Source organism: Saccostrea cucullata, unplaced genomic scaffold (genome assembly GCF_032062105.1).
Source record: "Saccostrea cucullata isolate Sc308-1 unplaced genomic scaffold, CSIRO_AGI_Scuc_v1 ctg4422, whole genome shotgun sequence".
Lineage (NCBI taxonomy): Eukaryota > Metazoa > Mollusca > Bivalvia > Ostreida > Ostreidae > Saccostrea > Saccostrea cuccullata.
Genome location: NW_026934920.1, coordinates 1 through 21,301, shown reverse-complemented (window position 1 = coordinate 21,301; position 21,301 = coordinate 1). Strand labels below are relative to the sequence as shown.

Sequence of the window (21,301 nt, the reverse complement as noted above, 5' to 3'; positions counted from 1 at the left end):
ATAAGGCTAGCAGTGTGCACAGCAGTTGAAGGGCTGTCGCTTGTACTGACTGTGTCCTGAATAAGGCTGCAGTACAAGCGTCAGTCCGAGGTTGGCCAGCGTTAGGGATAGTCTACCCACTGCCATAATCATCTGTTATTATTTGATTCACCTTTGAATATTGTCGTCGTGATTATTAACCTAGATAAGGTTGGCCATTTATTTGTATATTTTGCAGGCCTTTGTTAACAATCATTTGTCAATCATTTATTAAGAAAAATTATATTATATTGGAAATCATCCCCCAAAACCTTGAATCGACAAGGTACGATCCCCGATTGCTATTTTATTATTCCGCTCGACACGTTACAAATATGTGTGTTTAATAACTGTGCTCATAATTAACTTGTTAAGTCACAAAGAAACATAATATCCCACAGAATATTCCACTTTTATTGATAGAATTTGAACTTAAACCATTTGTTCTCTTGTCTGTCTCGAAAACTGTGTTTACCTTCAACGTCGCATAGACGCTTTCTTCCGAAAGGGAAAATCCAAGTCTATTTTTAGTACACGGAAAACGTGAACGTATGTATGAAACTTAACACTGACTTGTTTATTTGCAAATATAAATCCTGAAATTTACAGTAATTTACTGACTCTCTCAATACTTACATGCTTAAGAATCATCTTAATCCTTTTGTGTGTATGTTTAATATATACTGGAGTCATGGGCTAGTACTTGTTGCTCGAATTTGTTCTATGGACACATTCAGAAATTTCACTTTTTTGAAAATGGTTTGCTTGGGTTTTAAACCTGTGAAATTTTAACAATAAACTATTACATCCCAAGCATCTATATGTGGTATTTTTATTATGTACAGCTGTTTAGTGTGTACATATGTTAACACTTTTTGTTCTTCAAAGTTTGTTTTTCATTTGCATATATTTTTTGTTCATTTTTTGTAGGGATGGCAATCGATTGCAGAATTGCTAATCGGTTAACCGCAAAACTTTCCGACCGATTAACCGGTTAGTCGTATCAAGATATACATGTACATTTTGACATTTTCTTCAAAGGTGTTAGAAGTTACACTGTGTTTTATTTTGATTGGGGAATTTTATTTACATAACAGTATTTTTTATTTCAATTTCAACAGACACGAAAAAATTAAGAAAACCATGATTCTTATTTGAGAAATAAGAAAGGGATAAATATTCCAACGCGGATGTTAAAAAAGTTAATTCTGCGTTGTCACAATAATCAGAACTAGTTTATGTCTGAACTCTCATTTCATTTACAATTTACAATGATCTTTATAATAATAAAATTTAATAGATAAAGGCAAAAATAAAGACATACTATAATTAAAAGTGCTTAACGGTGATGTTTTTGTTATCAAAAAAAAATACTCAGGACTATCTGGGTAACGGCGTGATGTTATAAAGACAGTCATTAACACTTCACGAATTGATCAATTACCCTGCGATCTCAATCTGAAGAGCTATAATTTTCTCCGAATTTTTTTAATTTTAAGATGTGTAAAACACTAAACAAAAATCTATGGAACGCTTTCCTTTCTATAAAAAAAAAAAACAAAAACTGAAGGGATTTTAAGGAAACTGCACTCAAATTTACATATATATTTTATTTTTTCCGACTAACCGATTACGGATTTTCTAACCGATTAGCATCGTTCCGACCGATTGATCGATTAACCGGTTACAAATTGCCATCCCTGATTTTTTGTTTATTCTTGTTTGAATTCCATTTAGTTTTGTTTTATTTTTCTCCATTTAGTTTTGTTCAAGCCTATTACTTGCACACTATATTCCATTTCATTATTATCCTCCAGTTACATGTAGTTAGAGATGTCAGTTCAAATGTTTTTTCATTGATTAGCTTGGGCTGTAGATTTCAATAGTGAAAAAACTGTTAATGTTGATTTTACTAAAAAACACATAAGTTATCCTAATATTCAGTTTGGATATGGAGGTGATTATATAATACAATTAAATACCCATGTTCATTAAGGATAACAATTTCAAGCAGATGGTTCTTGAATAATCATATATTGAATATATATGAAAAGGCATGTAAAAGATTGAATATAATTAGGTTACTGAAACATATTACTGATAGAAATTCACTAATGAAAAATTATTTCGCCTTTATAAGACCAATTTTAGAATATGCTGATGTTGTATGGGATAATTGTACCCAAAGTAGTTCAGAATTGCTTGAAAAAGTTCAGATAGAAGCTGCCAAAATTATTACTGGGCTTAGAATTAATTCATCCAGAACTTGTTTGTATGGTGAACTAGGATGGGAACCATTATATCTTAGAAGCTAAAGATAAAAACACAAACTTCAATTGATGTATAAAATGATTAATGGTTCTGCACCCGATTATTTGTATGATTTGATTCAACCTTGTTTTCCTGTTCAACATGCTTACAACCTAAGGTCTGGATGTAATAACTTATGTATACCAGTTTGTAAAACAATGTCGTACTATAATAAAACTTTGGAACAGTGTTAGTGAAGATGTAAAGATGTAAAAACTCTCCTTCATTAGATATCTTTAAAACAAAGCTTAAGATTTGGGGAGCAACTAATAAACCTTGTAGGTACTTTAACTTTGGTAATAGAAAAGAAAATATCTTGCATTGTCAGTTGCGAAACAATGCTAGTAATCTTGATGCACATTTAAAAAATCATTTTTTTTTATCAGATATACAATCATGTCAAAAGTGTTGATTTCATACTGAAGATACTGAACATTATTTTATCAACTGCCCATCGTAAAATGTTGAAAGAAACTTATTGGTAAAAAAAAAAAAATGATATTGATGTTGTTTTTGAACTCGACGCTCTTCTAAGAGGAAAATGTCAATACTCTTATCAAACAAATTGTAAAATATTTTCATATGTACAAGAATTTATTAAATCTTCTAAAAGACTAAATTAAGGACACTGTTATATTAAATGTATAATTATTTTTTTTCCAAATGTTTGTATTATTTAAGCAGGAACAGTATGTAAATAATATGTATACAGTTAGGGGGTTGTCATCTTTTTTGAAATATAATATTGTTGAATAAAACTTGATTGTGAATGTTTATTTTTCATTATAATTTTATTGATTATCATGTTCATGTATTATTACCTACTATTGTATCTTGATTTATTATACAAGGAGAGGGTGTACATAGGCCTTGCCTGTTGCCCAATCCTTATTGAATTACTCAATAAAAGATTTTACAACCAATATTTTACTATAATTAACATCTATACCTTGGACAATAGAATAATAATCATATTTCCTTCTGTTGAACTGCATTTAAATGAACATATGCATTTCAAATTATGGAAGTTTACTACCAATTACACGAAATTTGATACATACAATACATGTAACAAACTAAAAAAAAATTCAATATTTTTCCTGCAAAAGTGATCGGCTTGAATATAATTGCGTGCTTGATCAACTAACCCATTCAAAAAGCTTCAATTTTATAAAAAGATATATATGTATTAATTAAATTAATAAATTCATTTTTTAATAAACAAAAATTACAACTTACGATTGTACATGTGTGCTTTGTTCTTGTTTAATTAGTTCAGGTAATTGATTAAGCATTGATGTCCATAGCCGAGATACCCCCCTCCCCCCCTGTTTACGATAATGGAAAAATATTAAGAATGATTTACCAATTATATTACTTTCTGTTGCGATTTGGACAGGCATGCAGTGACGTAGCATCGTTTTGAAAAAAAAGGGGGGGGGGGCAGCCAGAGAAATGTTTGTTTTCTTATCTGAAAAAGTTGACTAACAATTAGAAATTTCCCAAGCTTGAAAATCCTATTTCGTGGGAAGGGAGGGGCGGGGGACTTTTTCCAATGGTTTCTTCCTACACCCCCTACACCCCCCTCCTTGTTGCTATACGTACCTGGCATGTTTTAACCTATACTCAAAAGCAACTAATATTTGATATGATTAAAATAAATCATAATGTGCGCATGTTCTTTCTTAGGATTGTAAGAATGAAGATTAGATTTAGCCTCATATTCTACGGGTTGTAATTTTCCAAAAGTTATTAAAATCATGTGGGCCTTCTTGCAAATTAAGGACTGGTTTCATAACGACACCAAAAAAAAAAAAAAGAAAAGCAACGAACTGCACTACAGCACACAAATAAAATTTATTAGAGAATATCAGAATATCAATAAGCCATAAAGGCTTTAAATATGAGTTCGTAATTCTGCATACATTTTCCCCGCATTAAACATTTGAAACTCAAACATGTAAATAGTATAAACTTGTGGTATAAGAAATGTTATGATAGCTTTAGATAAAAAAAAAAACCTATTGCACTCTTTAGAAACTCAGGTACATGTACATGTATTTTAAATGTAAACTATGACAATACATGTACTTTCTTTTTACTCTGTGTATTGAACAGATTTTTGATGTCCGGGGGGAGAAGGTGGTAAGGCCTGTTTGGAACTTTTTTAAGATAACTACTTTGATAATGTAACAGATACAATTAAGTGTCCCTGCTTACCGGGTAATTGGGATTGAACCCGAGGCCTCCGGCTTGCCATTCCAGTCCTCTATTCCGATTGAGCTTAAGGCTTAACCTAACAGCCAAAGCTAGTATAGGAAGCCGTGTATATTGCTTGTACTACCATAATAGATTTTTTTTCATCTACATGTTGCTTATTTCCTTACTGTTGCAGTGATGTAGATTTCTGCCATTTTCTTGGTTTAAAAAAAGCCAAAAATTGGAATATCTTTTGGAGGAAGAGAAGATTTTTGATTTGAGTTTTGTTTTTTTTCCCCTGTCAATCATTTTGGTGCCACCCCCTTCCCTCTTTTCGGTTTTCAAAGATATAGTTTATAATGTTTATTTTTATTATTACGATGAAAAATCTTAATTATTGGTATTTTCAAGGGAATCAAATCAAAAAAATTGAAAATATAAATATTATCAAATCATTATATAACTTCACGTTATTTTACTATTTTACGTTCTGACAATTCATGCAGTTACGCATGCGTACACTGTACGTCAAAGTTAATATTCCGTCTTTGTAATGCGATATTTTATACATTTATACACAGAAGTATATGTCATGTTATACATTAAATGAAAGAGAAAAAAACACTCTACAGGAATCAATAAAAAAATGAAAATGTCAAAATTCTTCGTTAAGGAAGGTTTTTGGTGGGTGCGTCACGTATTATTGGTAAAATGCGTTATTTTGTCTTTTTTGTTGGAATCAATGTTGAAACTTTAGCAGAAAAAAAAAACATTTTTTTTGTCTGCAATAATATCAGCTTCAGCTCGGATAATTTCAATAAAAACAAATGAAGAAAATATTTCATTGTTCGTATTATTTCTAAACAAGATGTTTTTTGAAAAAAAAATGATATTGCATTATTGATTATTGATTTTTAGTTATTGTATGCTTTACTGATTTAAAATTTATTAAATTAAAAGTCAGTCTGTATGTGTGATATGCTAAGCTGTGTTTGACGACTGATAAACAAAGAAGTTAAAAAAATACTAATGAACATATACAAGACATGTAATATTCAGTAAAAGTAAGAAATAAAAAAAAAATCTGATACATAGATTTTATTGTTATCTTCAGTAAATTATTATGCACAACGCACTATCCGATTGATTCTACATTAGCACGTAATCGGGCCGACTTCATATTTCACAGTCGTCTGTATGCTTTTCATCATATTCCACCTCTTCGGATACTTAGTGTATTGCTGAGAGTAGTAGACCTCACGATAGCCTGGTTTATGCGAAGGAAACTTTATTCAAAATAAACATGAAATCATATAAAAATTTTCTTTAAAATTTAAACCAATGGTACTTGTATACAAAGAAATAAACTAAATTTACTTAGCAAAGAAAAAAGTGAATCATTATGCAGTTATGAACCGTTGTTTCTTTCGAAATATTTAAAGTAGAAAAAAAAACACATTTCGAGTGACACATTTTATTGAAAAAAATTTAAATAATCGAGATAATAATGAATATGACACCGTTATTCTTACATGTATAAATGGTTAACAATGTTGACAAACCCAACCACATGATATAGCGTAGGATACAATAATCTATGTATCATTACCCAACTTATTAAAAGAAATACACATTTCCTGTAGTTACATGTAAATAAATTAATCTAGCACCAAAATACATGGAATACATCAAAATCATCAGCTAATGTATATAAAGACGACCATTATTTCCATTATAAAATTTTCCAAGTCAGCAGTTTCTTGTAAACTTCCATTCAATGTTAAGTCCTATCAATATGTTACATTAGATAATGTTACTATGGCACATTTTCTAAGAAAAATAATTATACAGTAAAAAGACATTGATGGATATGCAGAACAAGGTTGAATGCTAAAAAAATTCCATCGTGAATATTTCAAAGAGAAGTTCGTTCTCTGATGAAGTGCAACTCCAAACAAGGCTTCGTGCCCTTTACTTAAGGTCAGGATCTAGATAATGTGACTTTTTAATGCTAGATCCTATTTGACTTTAAAATTGATTTAAGCTTATGTTTTCGCAATTTACATCTGTGTATACATTTTGTATCTAAAATTTATATCTGACCTTGTTTTTCATTGAAAAATATTGTTTAAAACATGTTATCCCGCATAATATATCCAAAAATAATATCCAGAAACACTTTATTTTACCAAGTCTTATTTGCAAAGTATTATCAAAAGAACTGTTTTCTCCTATTTGAAAAATCTGTAGGCATCTTTTATGTACTATATCTTGACCTTTTGTAGTTTTAATGTAAATATTAATTTTCATTTTACAGGGTGAAGTTGTCAAGAGCAACATAAAACAAAAATGTAGATTATTTGATACATGAACATAAGAATGCAAATGGGTCTTGTTAATTTGGCAAATTTTGCTGCAAAACATTCGAACTTTTCAGTTTGCGTAAAGATCTTCTTGTTGTTCAGTTTTCTCCACTATGATCTCCTTTGATGAAAATCTGCGCAGAAGTTTGTAACACTCCTCAAATTGTTCCTACAAAGGTGAATTAAATCCATTTTATCAAATGATGCTATTCATATCCATTTTGTTGGTGTAGAATACAAAAATTCAAAGGGAGATATAGATATTTAAACCTTTAATTTGATTTTAATATTCTATAAAATATTTTTTTCAAACTTTGCTTTTCAAAACTTTATCTCTTTGAACATGTAGTTTATGTCTATATGTTATTTGACGTATTTAGGTTCAATGTTCTTGCAAAGAAGTCTATATATAAATTACAACGGTTCTCATTCTTAGGATAGAATATTTCTTAATATTTTGTAATAAATAAAGAAAAATGTTCTATAACAAAATATTCATTAAATAAGTTGCTTAATGTCTATGAGATCTAGTGTTAGAAATATAAATAAACGATTTCATTTACTCACATAGCTAAGTATGGCAGAGAGCTGGTAAGCCTGTAGACATCTTGCCATAAAACACATGTCTGTTTCTCCTTCATACATCAGCTGATGTAGGGAATTTAACACAATCGCTGCCATCAGAACTTCGGTGTTGTTTTCTCTAGAGAAAACAGATATGTATGATAAATTTTCACACTGAATAATTAAAGGGGATTTTCGTTTTCCCTATCATGGTAATAAGCACACAAATTGTGTGATATGTCAAAAGGGATTCTTACTTCTTCAACCTACCTGATGCCACCCCTTTTGCTAAATTGTATTTTATTGACTATTTGGCTGTTAACGCTCATACTAATTTGCATAGTTAACGTTTTTTTGTTAGGTCTTTTGAGATTCTCAGATTCTTTCTTTTTTTTACACTGAATTGTTTCAGAGACAAAAAAAAAGAATGTTTGCCGGTTTTTGTTTTTGAAAATTTGAATAAAAAATAAAATTAAAGAAGCAGCCCATTTTAAAATCTTGCATCTGAACTCAGAGGAGACCCAATCCTTTGATATTTTGATCAAATTGCGGTATAAATAATATGAAAATTTTGATAAATTAGCTATTTTAAAGATAAATATTTTTATTCGTACATGTACATTTTCAAATGAATATTCGTTCGAAAATGGTATATACATGTATCTATATGCTACTAAATATAAATATTTAACTTCACAATATTGAAAATACCAATAGATAAAAAAGTTTTAAAACAAACTTGTGTATAATAATAATTGGCTTTTCTCTATCCAATGTCATGCTTGTCACGGCATCTATGATATCAGAAAGCTGTGTTGTGTTGGAATACACAGATTCGTCGGATGGCATAGCTTGTAGAATTCTGACATCAATTTCTTCATCGTCCCCATGCTTCGAAATAAAATGGATAATTCATACATATACAGAAAACAAGCATAGAATGCTAATAAATACACACAAGTGCATGTATATCTACATTTCTTATTGTTTAAAAGTTAGGTACATTTAAGTTAATTTCTTGATAATTACATCTTAATGTTAAATTCTAAAGGTGAAAGGTCAAGAACCTTCTATGCATGACAAACTTGTGCGGTTTGTATTTGCTTCTGATGTCAATGGACGGGGGCTATTTAAATTAATCATTTTCAAGCCATCTGCCTAAGCTCTGGTAAGTAAAGGGGTCTAAACCTAGCTTAACAGTGAAAAGGATTGCACAGGTGTGAAATTTTAAATTTGTTTATTTATACCACTTTAGTATCTGTACCTGAATAGTAATCCTTGTTGTAGATATTCTTCTGCAGAGGCTGACCACCCTACTCTTAGTCTTCTTTACAACGTATCTACCGACGACCAAATCATGGTCCTCTGGAATCCACTGCTTTGTCTGAAAAATAAAACAATGGAATATCAAACATATAAAATTCAAAGCAGTTTATTGTGTACACTAAAATATGTAGCAAGGCATCTTTAAATCAAAATAATATATTGCATATTTTGTAATTAGATAAAAAAAAAACTTTTTCTCGATTGAACAGCATTTTCCATTCTCTTGGCATTTTATTGAAGAATTAAAAAATAAAGAAATATATTATGTTTAATAAAATTTTTAAGTATTTTGTAAACATACTGTAAGCTGCTCATCAAGAGAATCCAAGGTCATAACAACAGATGGTGCACAATCCATTAATATTGCCATGAACTCTGGAACATCTTTCGCCTTTGGATAGCGACACACAATTATTCCATCTTCCAACCACATAGACTAAATATGAATATAAAATTAAAAATCAAACGAGACCACACAGAAAATCAATGTTGTCTGGCGTTTTTATGCTTATTGTTAATCCATTATTTATTCACCGATACAAAGGGATTTCTACTGTTAAAAATTATTTCCCAATTATAAATATAAATACTGTGGGCAATGTGCTCGCTAAATGATACCCCCTAGGGTTCCTGTAAGGTTATAATAGCAAAGTCCATTTTTTGTTCTGGTGACCCGAAATGGGAGTCTGATCAAAGCGTAGAATGAGAGGTTCATAATTGCAAAAACATAATGACTCTGTGAGATTATAATTATTTGTTATCAGTTGTATAGATGGAACTGTGGATAAAACATGGATACCCTTCAATATAAAAGAAACAATGGCTTTATCAATGTTTGACTATGGGAAACTCGGAATATAATTTCTATCAAAAAGTAAAATAGGGGGTTACAACAGCACGATGTAACAAGGATTCTATGAAATCTCATTAAATTTTATTCAGTGGTAAAGGAAGAGTTGTGAATAAGAGATTGGTACCCCAAAACGCAACAAACAGATGTACAGACAAACGAACGTAAGACGGTCGGAAACATCACTTTATACAACCAACTTTTCAGGCGGGGTATAGCAAGGAACACAAAATATGTGTGGCAGATCGGCAGAGGATACATCTCCCCTCATGACACCTGATTCCACCTCTAATGTTCTAGTTTTCTGCTCAAAATTTGTATTGTCTGATGGATATAAAAGCTGCTTGTTTACTCTTAGTTATCGTTATCAATAAATATCAGAATGACAAATCTCTGGAATACAGTCACTTTTCAAACGCCTTTTATTTAATTGAAGAACATATTTTATTCTGTACCAAGATATGGTGATAACGAACAGTATTTAACTCATAAGTCTATTAAAAAAACAAATTTTGAGCAGTGCAAACACAGACCTCTAAAAAATCAGAGATGGGATCAGCTGCCATAGAGGATTGAACATCCACTGGCGACCGATGAAGGTTAAGCTTTTGGTACTTACAGGATATTCTCCTACAACCAATGGTTGGTCAGTCTTTTTCTCTGCTTCTGCAAAATCAGATAATACTAATAAAGTTAAAACAATAGTGAATTGGCCATCCTGTGAAAATTATTGTAGATCAACGGTTCACAAAATCATATCCTGATAGGTATATATGTTATTCTGTGAACAGTTTTTAAGAGATTGTGAAAACTGAAACTAAATATGTAAGATCTTACCCTCTACAGCGGTCATAGCTTCATACTGCCTTTGTTGTATGATGTAATTGGCGAACTCCTGATTGAGTACAAAATAAAGTGTGGCATTTAAAGATACAGGTAATTCAACTTGCTTATATAAATACAACATTCAAATATCTTTATATAATTGTAAATGAATGATTGTTTATTTACTGTATATTCCTTGTGCAGTCCATCTTTATCTGCAATGTGATTTGTCAATTTATCACGTGAGATCACGTGACGTGGAAAGTTGAAATATTCGTCTAAGCACTTGTACACAGTGATGTATTGGCCCTGCAATTTGAAAAAAAAACGTGTTTATAACTCAGAAACGTAATGTACATTATATATATAACAAAGGAGTTTTATTATCTTATAGCAAAATATGTACGAAAATCTAATTAAAATCGAAAATACTTTGCAAAATTGTGACAAGGTCTCACCATGAACATTTTTTTAAATGAATTATATAATAAAAATTTTGCTTTGAGTAGATGTCATGACGACTCCTTTTCAGCCTCATCTCCCAAATTTTATCAAGTATTACTGTAAGTCTGTTTCTTTTATTTAAGATTTATATTGATCTTTTTGTTAGAAACAATTAAAAATACCGATGTTTGGATCATATGCATTCTCTCCTTTCTCATAATGCTGACGTATTTAGTGATGTTTACACTTCCGGTCTTCAACCCGTACTGTACCAGAGCATCTATAGCAATAAATGTGCCAGTTCTCCCTACACCAGCACTATAAAATCAAAGTACAAAAAGTACCGGAAATTACTAATTTAAAAGCAAACACAAGCAAAACGAAATCAAAGTACTGAAAGTAGTTGAGTGTGTTGGCAATGGAATTATTGAAGCTTTTTTTTAATCCATAGTGATATTCCTGACATAATTAAATCTTGCATAAAGGATAATTGAAACTATTTAAATAATACCTGCAGTGGACTACAATAGGTCTTTTCGTTTTCTCTCTTGACATCTGTTCTCTTACTTTGAAGTAAAATGAAAGTAGCTGTGACGTCGATGGGACGCCATGATCTGGCCAACCAGTAAAGTGAAAGTGGGTCATATTTCGAGGTACATCATTTTTGTCCTTAAAGATGAAGAACAAGCATGTCAGAGAATGATGCATAGAGATCGATGTTTCTCTTACGAGTTTCCTGTATGAGTATACAAGTATGCCTCTTGATTAAGATTCCCATTGTTTTTAAAGTAGCAGGAGATATCAGTTTGTGAACTGATCGATTTCATGGTGTAGTGCCTTTGCAACTTTTACAGGGAAAATGGGCGATGCATTGTAAATAATTTTAGTGATTGAATTCTAAAAACGTAAATCAGGCATGACCATAGACTTTTTGTGTATTGTAGAACTTAAAGAATAAGAAATATTTATAATATACCTGAGTGTTCCGAACTTCTAGATGTCTCACTGTATAACACGCATACACTGTTTCTTGCTTGTTGGTAACAGCTAATTTTCCATATATGATTGTTCTTCCTTGGTTTGGCCAATACTGCTCACATTTTCTCTGTTATAAATGAAATACATAGAAAACAAATAGTATTCAATATCAAAAATCACCAATCATTACAAATTTTGGAGCAAAGAAAAAAAAAACTTGAATCTCTAAACCATCAGAGGTGGGACAACATGTGTCGTGGAGAAGTGAGCATGAATGTATCCTGCCGATCGGTTACAGCCGCCGTATGCCCCATGTCATGAGCGTGAAATATCGGTAAAGTGGTGTAAAATGACTTTTACAATTTGTTTGAAAAACATCTGACAGCATTTAATTTAGTGATTGATTTTGTAACCAGAGAATGACCTTGTATATATTGACTGTGAATTTACATGTATGACTTAAAGAGAGACTGCTGAACTTCTTGATTCATATCATCAACGTGTTTGTTAATAACCAACCCCCTTTTTAAAAACAAAAATGTACGGAAATCATACTAAAGTGAATTGGATATTAACTGAAAAATATAAACTACGTATGCAGGTTACGAAGAAACATTTCCTTATTAGTAAGGGAAGTTGACGATAAAAAGTTAGAGTCAGAACCTTAATCATAAAGTTCGATTGTTATATTACCATACATATCTTTTTCAAGTAAAATGTCCAAATCACTACATGGTATTGTTTATTTCAAACTCAGCTGGATACCAGTATAATGTATCAATGTAGCACCCATTGGAAATCCAAAAGAGCTTTGGAAGGCCTGGTCTTCAAAATCTATATTCATTTTATATATTGTCAATCAGACACTGAAGCAGTTTATAATGATTAATTTTAAATTAATACCTTTTGTCCCTCAATGATGCCAGTAAGCATAACAACGGTGGTCACTTTCTCATGCCATATCATACGCCATAGATCTTTCACAGTTGTTGCTTTTGGACCTAACACACATTTATTTAAATTAAATCTTGATTATGAAGACATAACAAGAATAAAAACATTTTTCATTTACATTATTGATTAATATCACTTAAGATTTTAAGACGAGGAAAATAATTTTTATCTGTTTGATGCCAGTAAACAATTAGCTAAATAATTAAATTCAACACGAAAAGTCGTAAATGAATTCATGTATAGAAATACCGAAATCCGTACATTTTTGTACAGTAGAGCATTTCATTGAAGAGAGTTCATAAAAAAAGTGTTTATTTTGACACTCATTTGAAATGTACCTTGACATGCTATGTATTCTTTCTCTCTGAGCATACTCTACAATTAATCAAATATTATGTTTGCATCATTCATTGGTGACTTGAAACATATTTTTTATATGGTTTAGCACACTCAAAAATAATTATAGAAATGAAAATTATAATAAATTGTCGCATTTAAGTCGTACAGAAACAAAATATGTTGTTAAGCACTAAAAATAGAAAAAAGTAACAGAGAGTATTCAGGCTCGGAGTCTAAACAACAAAATATATGTCAGAGAGAGATAGAGAGAGAGAGAGAGAGAGAGAGAGAGAGAGAGAGAGAGAGAGAGAGAGAGAGAGAGAGAGAGAGAGAGAGAGAGAGAGAGAGAGAGAGAGAGAGCAAGTCTGGAACCCCCGAAACGTTCAGGTGCCATTGAGGAACGAGCACCCCAATGTTTGACTAATCGAACATATGATAAAATATCATAGTCTGTTAAAAAAATTATACAGCAATACGACAACGGGTATTGTTTTCTGAAATACGCGTAGATGTATACAAGGAAAACAATCTTAATGGATGTAAACATATGTGATTATTTTAGCAATAAGTAAAATGAACGGTATATACGCCATTTTTTTTTCAGACGAACATGCCATCGTCCTGAAAGAGTGTGTGATGAAACAAGGTTATAACAAATATTCATTTTTTTTAACCTTGTGCTGATTGATTTGTTTCCTTTTGTAACAGCTAGCGTCAAATCTTTCGTAGGGATACTTATGGAATGAAGATAAAGTAAATATTTAAAAAAAATATATAGAATTAAGATATTTAACTTACTGGAATAAAGTTAGCGTTGATGTAATCTTCGCCATGAGGATCCGTTAAAACTACCCTTGAGTGATCATCTGTATGTGATAAAACATTTTTTTTTCAATATATTTTGGCAAAACAACATTAATAAAGATATCAATGAAATGATTTTTTTTTCAAAATTTTCCATAGAAATTTTGCAGTCATCTTTTCTTTTTTCCAAAAGTGCAATTTTCATTTTTATTGTTTCTGATGACAGTACAATTCAAATGATTATTTTTTCACTTTTAAACTATCTATTTGAAGAAAAATGTTGCGCAAAAAAAAACCAGTAGAAAAGTAAGTATTGTATTTTAAATAGGACTCATTCGTCATATTTATGACGTCAGGTGTCGCTGGTGTACTAGAGGTGGTTACGTAAACGCTTTAATCACCGCGGCGCTTGTAACAATGTAAACAAATGGACGTGTTCTCGAACTTGGAGCTAAACCATGCCAAACGGAGGGGCTGAATCGATCTTTAATCGAGTTGTCACAACCGGGAGAAAGGTTTATCCGAATATTAGGTACTTATTTTTTGTAAATAATATACATTTATGGAAACTTTCTAAGAATTATCGAGTGTAACATGCCTATATGACGAAGATAGTACAACGACGAAGCATTGAGTTTACAATCGACATTTTTGTAGATTGTCGGATGTATTATCATCTTAACCACTTACACAAACACTATATTCAAATGAAATTAATATATGATATGAATGTTTATAGCTATATTTTGTTATTTATTCCTTTTTACGTGACAATCATCGCACAGCTAGGTTGTGTACATGTAGGTCTACACTGGTTACAATTACTGTTCAGTCTAGCTGTTGCATTTCGTCGTTGTTTAAAAGAGCAACGTCCCAAATGATCATCAAGGGTTATAAAGTGCAACATTATATTCATTGCAAGGCAAATACAAACTAAACTTTCATTTTATTTGAACAGATTACAAAAAAAATCATAATAAACAAAACTGCATGGAACAAACACAAACATCATATTTCAACCCTCACCAAAAGACTCTCCAGATCCTACACAGAGATACATTAAATCATAAATGGCCATTCATTGATACTGGATAAAGATAACTGATTTCTGATCAGCCTATTATTGTTTGTTTTGTTTTTTTAAATTAAAAAAAATTGAGATTTATAGGTGTTGGCACAAAAAAGATCCATCACTGCTCAATAGCCCACAGTGCCGAGAATAAGTATATTTGCAGTCCGCCATCAGCAAATGATGGTGTCTCCATATGAGTAAAAATTCTTAAAAGGGACATTAGACAATTTTTGTATGTTGCAACAAACACACACAGATTTAATATGAGCCCTTATACTTTATAGTGCATATGAATAATTTGAAATTTATTTGTTCTGTACATATTTTTTTTCATAGTCAGTAGCTACATGTATACTTAGTAAATATAATCCAGTCTCATAATCATGCACTTTCATAATATCTTAAAATATATATCACATCATAATGCACACTCTTAGTAACTCTATATGCATCTTCATTTCTCATTACATCTCATTACATTTCTCAATACTTACTAAGTTCTTCTCTACAGGAGTCTTTGTTTCGAAAACAATTCACAAATGGCGCACACGAGAAAAATAATCTCAATGACCAATGATGACCAAGTTTTGACATTAATTCAAAAACTTCTCTTTCAAAACCAATATCATATTCTAAATGGAAATAATGTGAAATATAAGTTACAATATTTTCATTACTATGGAATTACACAAAACCTATAATACCTAGTTGCATTATTTGGAGAGTATACAGATTAAAAAAATATTCATTGCATAACATCTTTGCAATGACACTGAACGTAATCCGCAGTGGTCAAGTGGTTAACGCAGAGCTCCTTGAACAACAAATCATGACAATCCCGGTTTAAATCTCAGCCGTGGTAAAAACTTTTTTTTTTCTATATATATATATATACATAAAAGAATGGGTGGACTTAACGCCCTATTTTGAATCTTTTGTGACTCCTCTTACAATCTGTAAATGAAGTTAATCCAAAATAAATTATGTGCAATTGAAAGAGCAACATATACTTGGTTATATTAGGTGGAACATTTGTGCAAAAACAATGCCCTGTTGACGTGTATCAAAATTGAAGCAACGATACATGAGTGTCGTCTTCCGGAATTCGACATATACCCGGAGTGGTTTTTATGTCACACAATCAATATTTATAGGAGGCGGGGCTATCGATCGGTGTCATTGTTGACATCTCTCTCTATCCCTCTCTCTTTCCAAACATTCAAATACCTGTTTAGCATTTTACAGCGATGTCAATATGAAATTATTTTAAAAATGTGATGACACGCAAAATTAAAACAATAACTAATTTGCTAAACTCCAAAAACGGCAACAAAACACGCTCAAAGACATGATTTAGATCAAGGTCAGGTTGAAGAATACAATGTAACTGTTTTCACGAGTACACTCGCAGGTGGACATCACGTGACGAATTGTAATATTTAACAGGTCAATCGAAGACATTTCAATGGAAGCGAGAAGTTTGTTTTGAACATGTTTTTTGTTAAATTAAATATGAGCACACTTTTGTCGGCTCTTCTCCTTTAAATATAACATTATTTTGTTCAATATACAACTACAGTTTTCTTAAGAACAGCCGACAAACATGTACTGACTATGTATTCAGACGATGATAAACGCGTGACCCTGATTATCTATTGATATTCAAGAAATCTTCAGGCACCATGCTTTCGATATTTATTTAGTTTACATCGAAAAGAGTGTTTTAAATTCACATCCGTACTGTGAATATACAGTTAAGATATCGGGGGTTTATATGATGGGAAAAAATATACATTTTACAAAACTTAAATTTACGGCATTTGTTCTGGCCAGTTAAGTCCACCCATTCTTTGTTTTAAAATATACAACTCTTACACAAGTACAAAAATTGACATTGAAAAGAATTTACTTTATGTGTAGGTAAAATAGCGGGCTTTATATTTTGGCTGCTTTTGCGCAAAAGAGGATGTGCTAATTTCATTAATACCACTAAGAATTCATTTATAAATAGAATATACGACACAAATATTTGTAGCGCTAATTCACGACTATGCCAACAACTCCATATCCATTGATTGCGCTAAATTTTGAAAACGCCAAATTATGTACATGTACAGTATCTTTCCAAAGCTTGAACTTTTCTCTGTTAAGGATTTTGCTTATTTTATTCATGGCTGTAAATAAATAAAACAATAAAGATTGTATTAAATATTTATGCATGTTTATTCCTTTCGTACTTAAATTTGAGCATGCAGGTACAATGTTCTTGGAAACCAATGTTCGTGGATTAGAGAGTCTCTCTTGATCATGGATTTTGTTAACATATTGATTGAATCTACATTATCAATGAGTTATAATCCACAAAATTACATACCCATGAACGATTTTTCTTGTCCATGAACATTGAACCTCACAAATTAACATGAATATAAAGATTCCACACTGACAGAATTCATAATACATGTACAATCATTTTTAATTCTTTTTCAAAGCAAGCAAAAAGATTTTTTTTAATTATTCTAAAAATTAAACATGTGTCAAAAATTCTTAAAACTTTGTACTTGTGTTCTAAAATTTAAAAAATAATAGTTGTACATCTTCTATTTCTAAGCACATCTCACTTAATAGCCTAATCATGCTAATAGCTTCTACAATATGTACCAATATGAGAAAGATTAACAGCTTAAATGCTTGCACTGAATTTTTTATCTCTTTGTTAAAGAATATGGCTGATCTTAAAGAAACGTCACAGGGACTGCTAGTTATCAGGAATACTGGTCTAAACTTTAGTTCACATCTCTTGAGGAACAGCTCAGTCTTTGTACCTTCTTCTTATCTTGACTGCAGCCACGGAGCTGTAGGACTTGTATTGCTGGAGTTTTAAAGTCCAAAACCGGATGACAAGTTTACTGCATCCTTATTTAGTCTACTTTTATCTCCTGACAAGGAACTGGGCAAATATTATTTTTGTTTTGTAATTGTACTGTGTTAAAGTAGAATATTATATAAAATAATCAATATTTATCAATAAATAAAAAGGAAAACCAAAGACCCTACTCATACTAAAAAAGCAGGGGAAAATATCTCATTATTTCTGGTAATGAAATTTAAAATGTATAATAAAATTTAACATTGAATTTTGATATCAAATTATAAATTACAGTACTTATTCTATTTGCTAACAAAATAAGTTATTCTATGGGCACATAAGCACATCATACACTCTATTTGTACATTTTTTTTAAAGAAAACTGCCACTGTACATTAAATTCATCAGATTTAATCCTATTACATTTACCAGTGCTGCGTCTGTCTGTTAAACAACAAAATCACAAAGCAACAAAAGCTTTAGACATTTTAATAAGATTTCAAACTTTTGAAATAATATATGAAATAATATTGCCATGTGTCAAGCTATTAAGACACTATTAATATAAATAAATCAAATGTCTTTTGACGAAAAAAAAATAATAAAAAGGGTGTGCAATTTTTTTCAATTTAACGACAAAGTTAAAAAGTCACCAAGTCAATATGTTTTATACTGAATATAGTAACTCATTTTCCCGGTTAAATCTATATGATTTAATGACACATACTTCGTAAGATACTAATTAAAATTAATCAAAATCAATATTTTGCCAAAAATCTAATTCTTAATATTGCCGACTCTGAAATTCTGGTGACAAGCGACATCGTGTTTACCTGAAGCTTCCATAATCAGTTGATCATCTTCATGACCGATTTAGCGTCACTTTTCGTCTGAAGATCTGAAAATAATGAGTGTCCGCAACCTCTACAACATCCTGGCACAACACAGAGAGTTGACATTCGTTACAAATTAATTAATATGGAGGTATATGTCCAGGAGAAATCACAGTGTCTCGCAACGCTACCATTTGTTTACACACAGTCAAGCGCTTGACAAATCAAAACGTTTGCGTAACCACCTCTAATACCGCAGCGCCACCCGACGGTTAATGACGTGAATGCATACTATTAAAGACCAATTCTTTCTCTAAACATTTTTTTTATGTTAAAAAAATATACATCAAAATACATACAAGGTAGTGTGTTTTTAAATCTGTTTTTCAAAATATTTTTCTCCAAAGTTCCAACACTGCAACGGTTAATATCTCCTTCTGGTAAAGCCTTTAATAAAACAAGAAAATGTTAATTCTAAATTTACTGCAAATTTTATATTTTAATAAATACGAGATATGGACAGAACAAGTGATAAATAAAAGCATTTTCACATTAACATATCTATTTTGCTTTCTGAAAAAAATGCACTTTAAAGTACATAAAAAAAAACCGCACATTAAGATGTTTCTAAATCAAATGCGTAAAACATCTTAAAATAATTCTGCCTAAAAAGAAAATGAAAACAATGGGTTTTTGTTGATAACTTAATCTGAGATCAGTAATGTCTAAATTCATAGCTTCGAGACATAGGATATGCAAATAGTTCATTTTAACATCGTTTTATTTAGACTTCCTGGGCGTGACTTCCATGGAATGCACGTTTAATTTTCTACTAATGGATAACATTTTACAGTGTTGAATTCTTAACCTTCTATATTGAACTTCTATTCACAAAAAGCTTCAAACGATGTCCTGTTACTAATCCTCTTTGTCGTTAAATTATGCAATTTAAGCGTACCGGGATTAAAATTATTTCCTTACTCTTGTTAGACAAAGTATTTTTATATGACAAATCAAAAAAAACTTCCCTAATACAAATATATATTTCTTTTATGTCATAATCTTCACTTAAAAATTTATTTATTGCAAATAACTTAAAAGCATCTTTTGATATTCATTCCCGATTAGAATTTCATAAGAACTACAAACAACATAAAATTTAATTTTAATACTTTATTTACGCATCGTTAACGCCCATTTAAATAAAAAGAGACGATCCTTGGAACAGATAAAAGGAAAGCAATAAAAAACATACTTTAAATTCAGCCTTAAAGCCTTCATCTGTATTTTCGTGCTTCCTTAATATGTAATCATGCAGCTCTTTCACGGGAATGTCCCCTAAATTTTCACTTATAAGCTCGATTTCTTGTAGGTTATCTCCTGTTTCTATCTCACTCTCAGTTTCTTCTTGCTCCGATTCTTCTTGCTGCTCTGAGTTGACGACATAACTAACATTGTAATAAACGTTTGCCTGATCCCCTGAAACATAGCATTAAATGATTGTACATGCATCTATATTGATGTCTTTTTTATCTAACTAATACACACTATTTGAAATTTTTTTAAGAGTAAATATATAATGAATTGATTAAACAAAAGTCGCAGAAATGGATAATTTCTTATCTCCATGAGATTTTTTAGACCCAAAAGTAGTATCATTTTGATTTAGTTGTTGTTTATCATTACATTGATATAGAGATCATTGTGGCACTTGTTAGTCACGGTTAGATTTGAGTTATATATCTTGATTTGATTTATTCTTATAATAGACACTTATGTTGATTTTGTTCTTATAATAGACACTTATGTTGATTTTTTTTATTTATAAATATTCGTTTTTGTTTTTGTTTTGTGGTCGTTATTTGCAAAGCGTGTCTTGTCTCAAACTGATGATAAATATTCTTAAAATTTATTTTGTCTTCGTAAAATATTGCTTACATGTTAAACACACACGATAAACCGTCACTTTTTTTCACTATAAATGCTAAAAGGTTAACAAACTAGTAGTTGCTGTTAATGTCAAGATATATTCTACGGAAATGTTACGGTCAAGTGATATGTTTGCTATACAATAATTCAATTTAAGAACAAAAGGAAAGTAAATAAACATGAGTAAAATATTTCACTTCCTTGATAATAAAGCTGATAAATGTAAGTGAAGAGTCTTTTGCGTTGTACCTTTTCCATCCTGGTCAATTTCATCTAAGTAATAATTAACTTTTCTTTCTGATGTCGGGGTGATCTGTGCCTGTAGTCCGATAGCATCTTCTGTCTTTGTATCGAGTCTTCTTTTCCTTAAAAATACATTTGTAATAAAAAAAAAAATCGCGAAAGCGTGTGGTGCAGGCTGATACAAGTAGGAATTTAAATTTAAAAAGAATCTATTGAGGATAAAAAAAGTATATTACACAAAAGGAAGTTTCAATACATATACAAAGAGTTTAAATATAAGAGTTATAAAACTAACCATAGGATAGTAAAGGCCCGTGATTCACCGATAAAAAAATGTTTCATTAACAAATTATAAAACCTCAGAGTATGCATATATTTTTA

At 30.9% G+C, this 21,301-nt stretch overlaps 1 protein-coding gene across 1 annotated transcript; it reads right to left on the bottom strand.

Annotated features, from left to right (window-relative positions):
- Positions 1-5,985: 5,985 nt before the first annotated feature.
- On the bottom strand, positions 5,986-21,042 carry LOC134241548 (receptor-type tyrosine-protein phosphatase alpha-like; the record flags this gene model as incomplete). Its single annotated transcript, XM_062723586.1, has 17 exons — positions 5,986-7,059; positions 7,458-7,593; positions 8,194-8,345; positions 8,719-8,838; positions 9,082-9,216; positions 10,250-10,296; positions 10,468-10,525; positions 10,642-10,764; positions 11,082-11,217; positions 11,411-11,568; positions 11,876-12,004; positions 12,781-12,878; positions 13,170-13,206; positions 13,969-14,036; positions 19,108-19,195; positions 20,004-20,227; positions 20,927-21,042. Coding segments are annotated over 17 exons (1,924 nt in total), but the record flags the coding sequence as incomplete, so codon positions are not given.
- Positions 21,043-21,301: the final 259 nt, after the last annotated feature.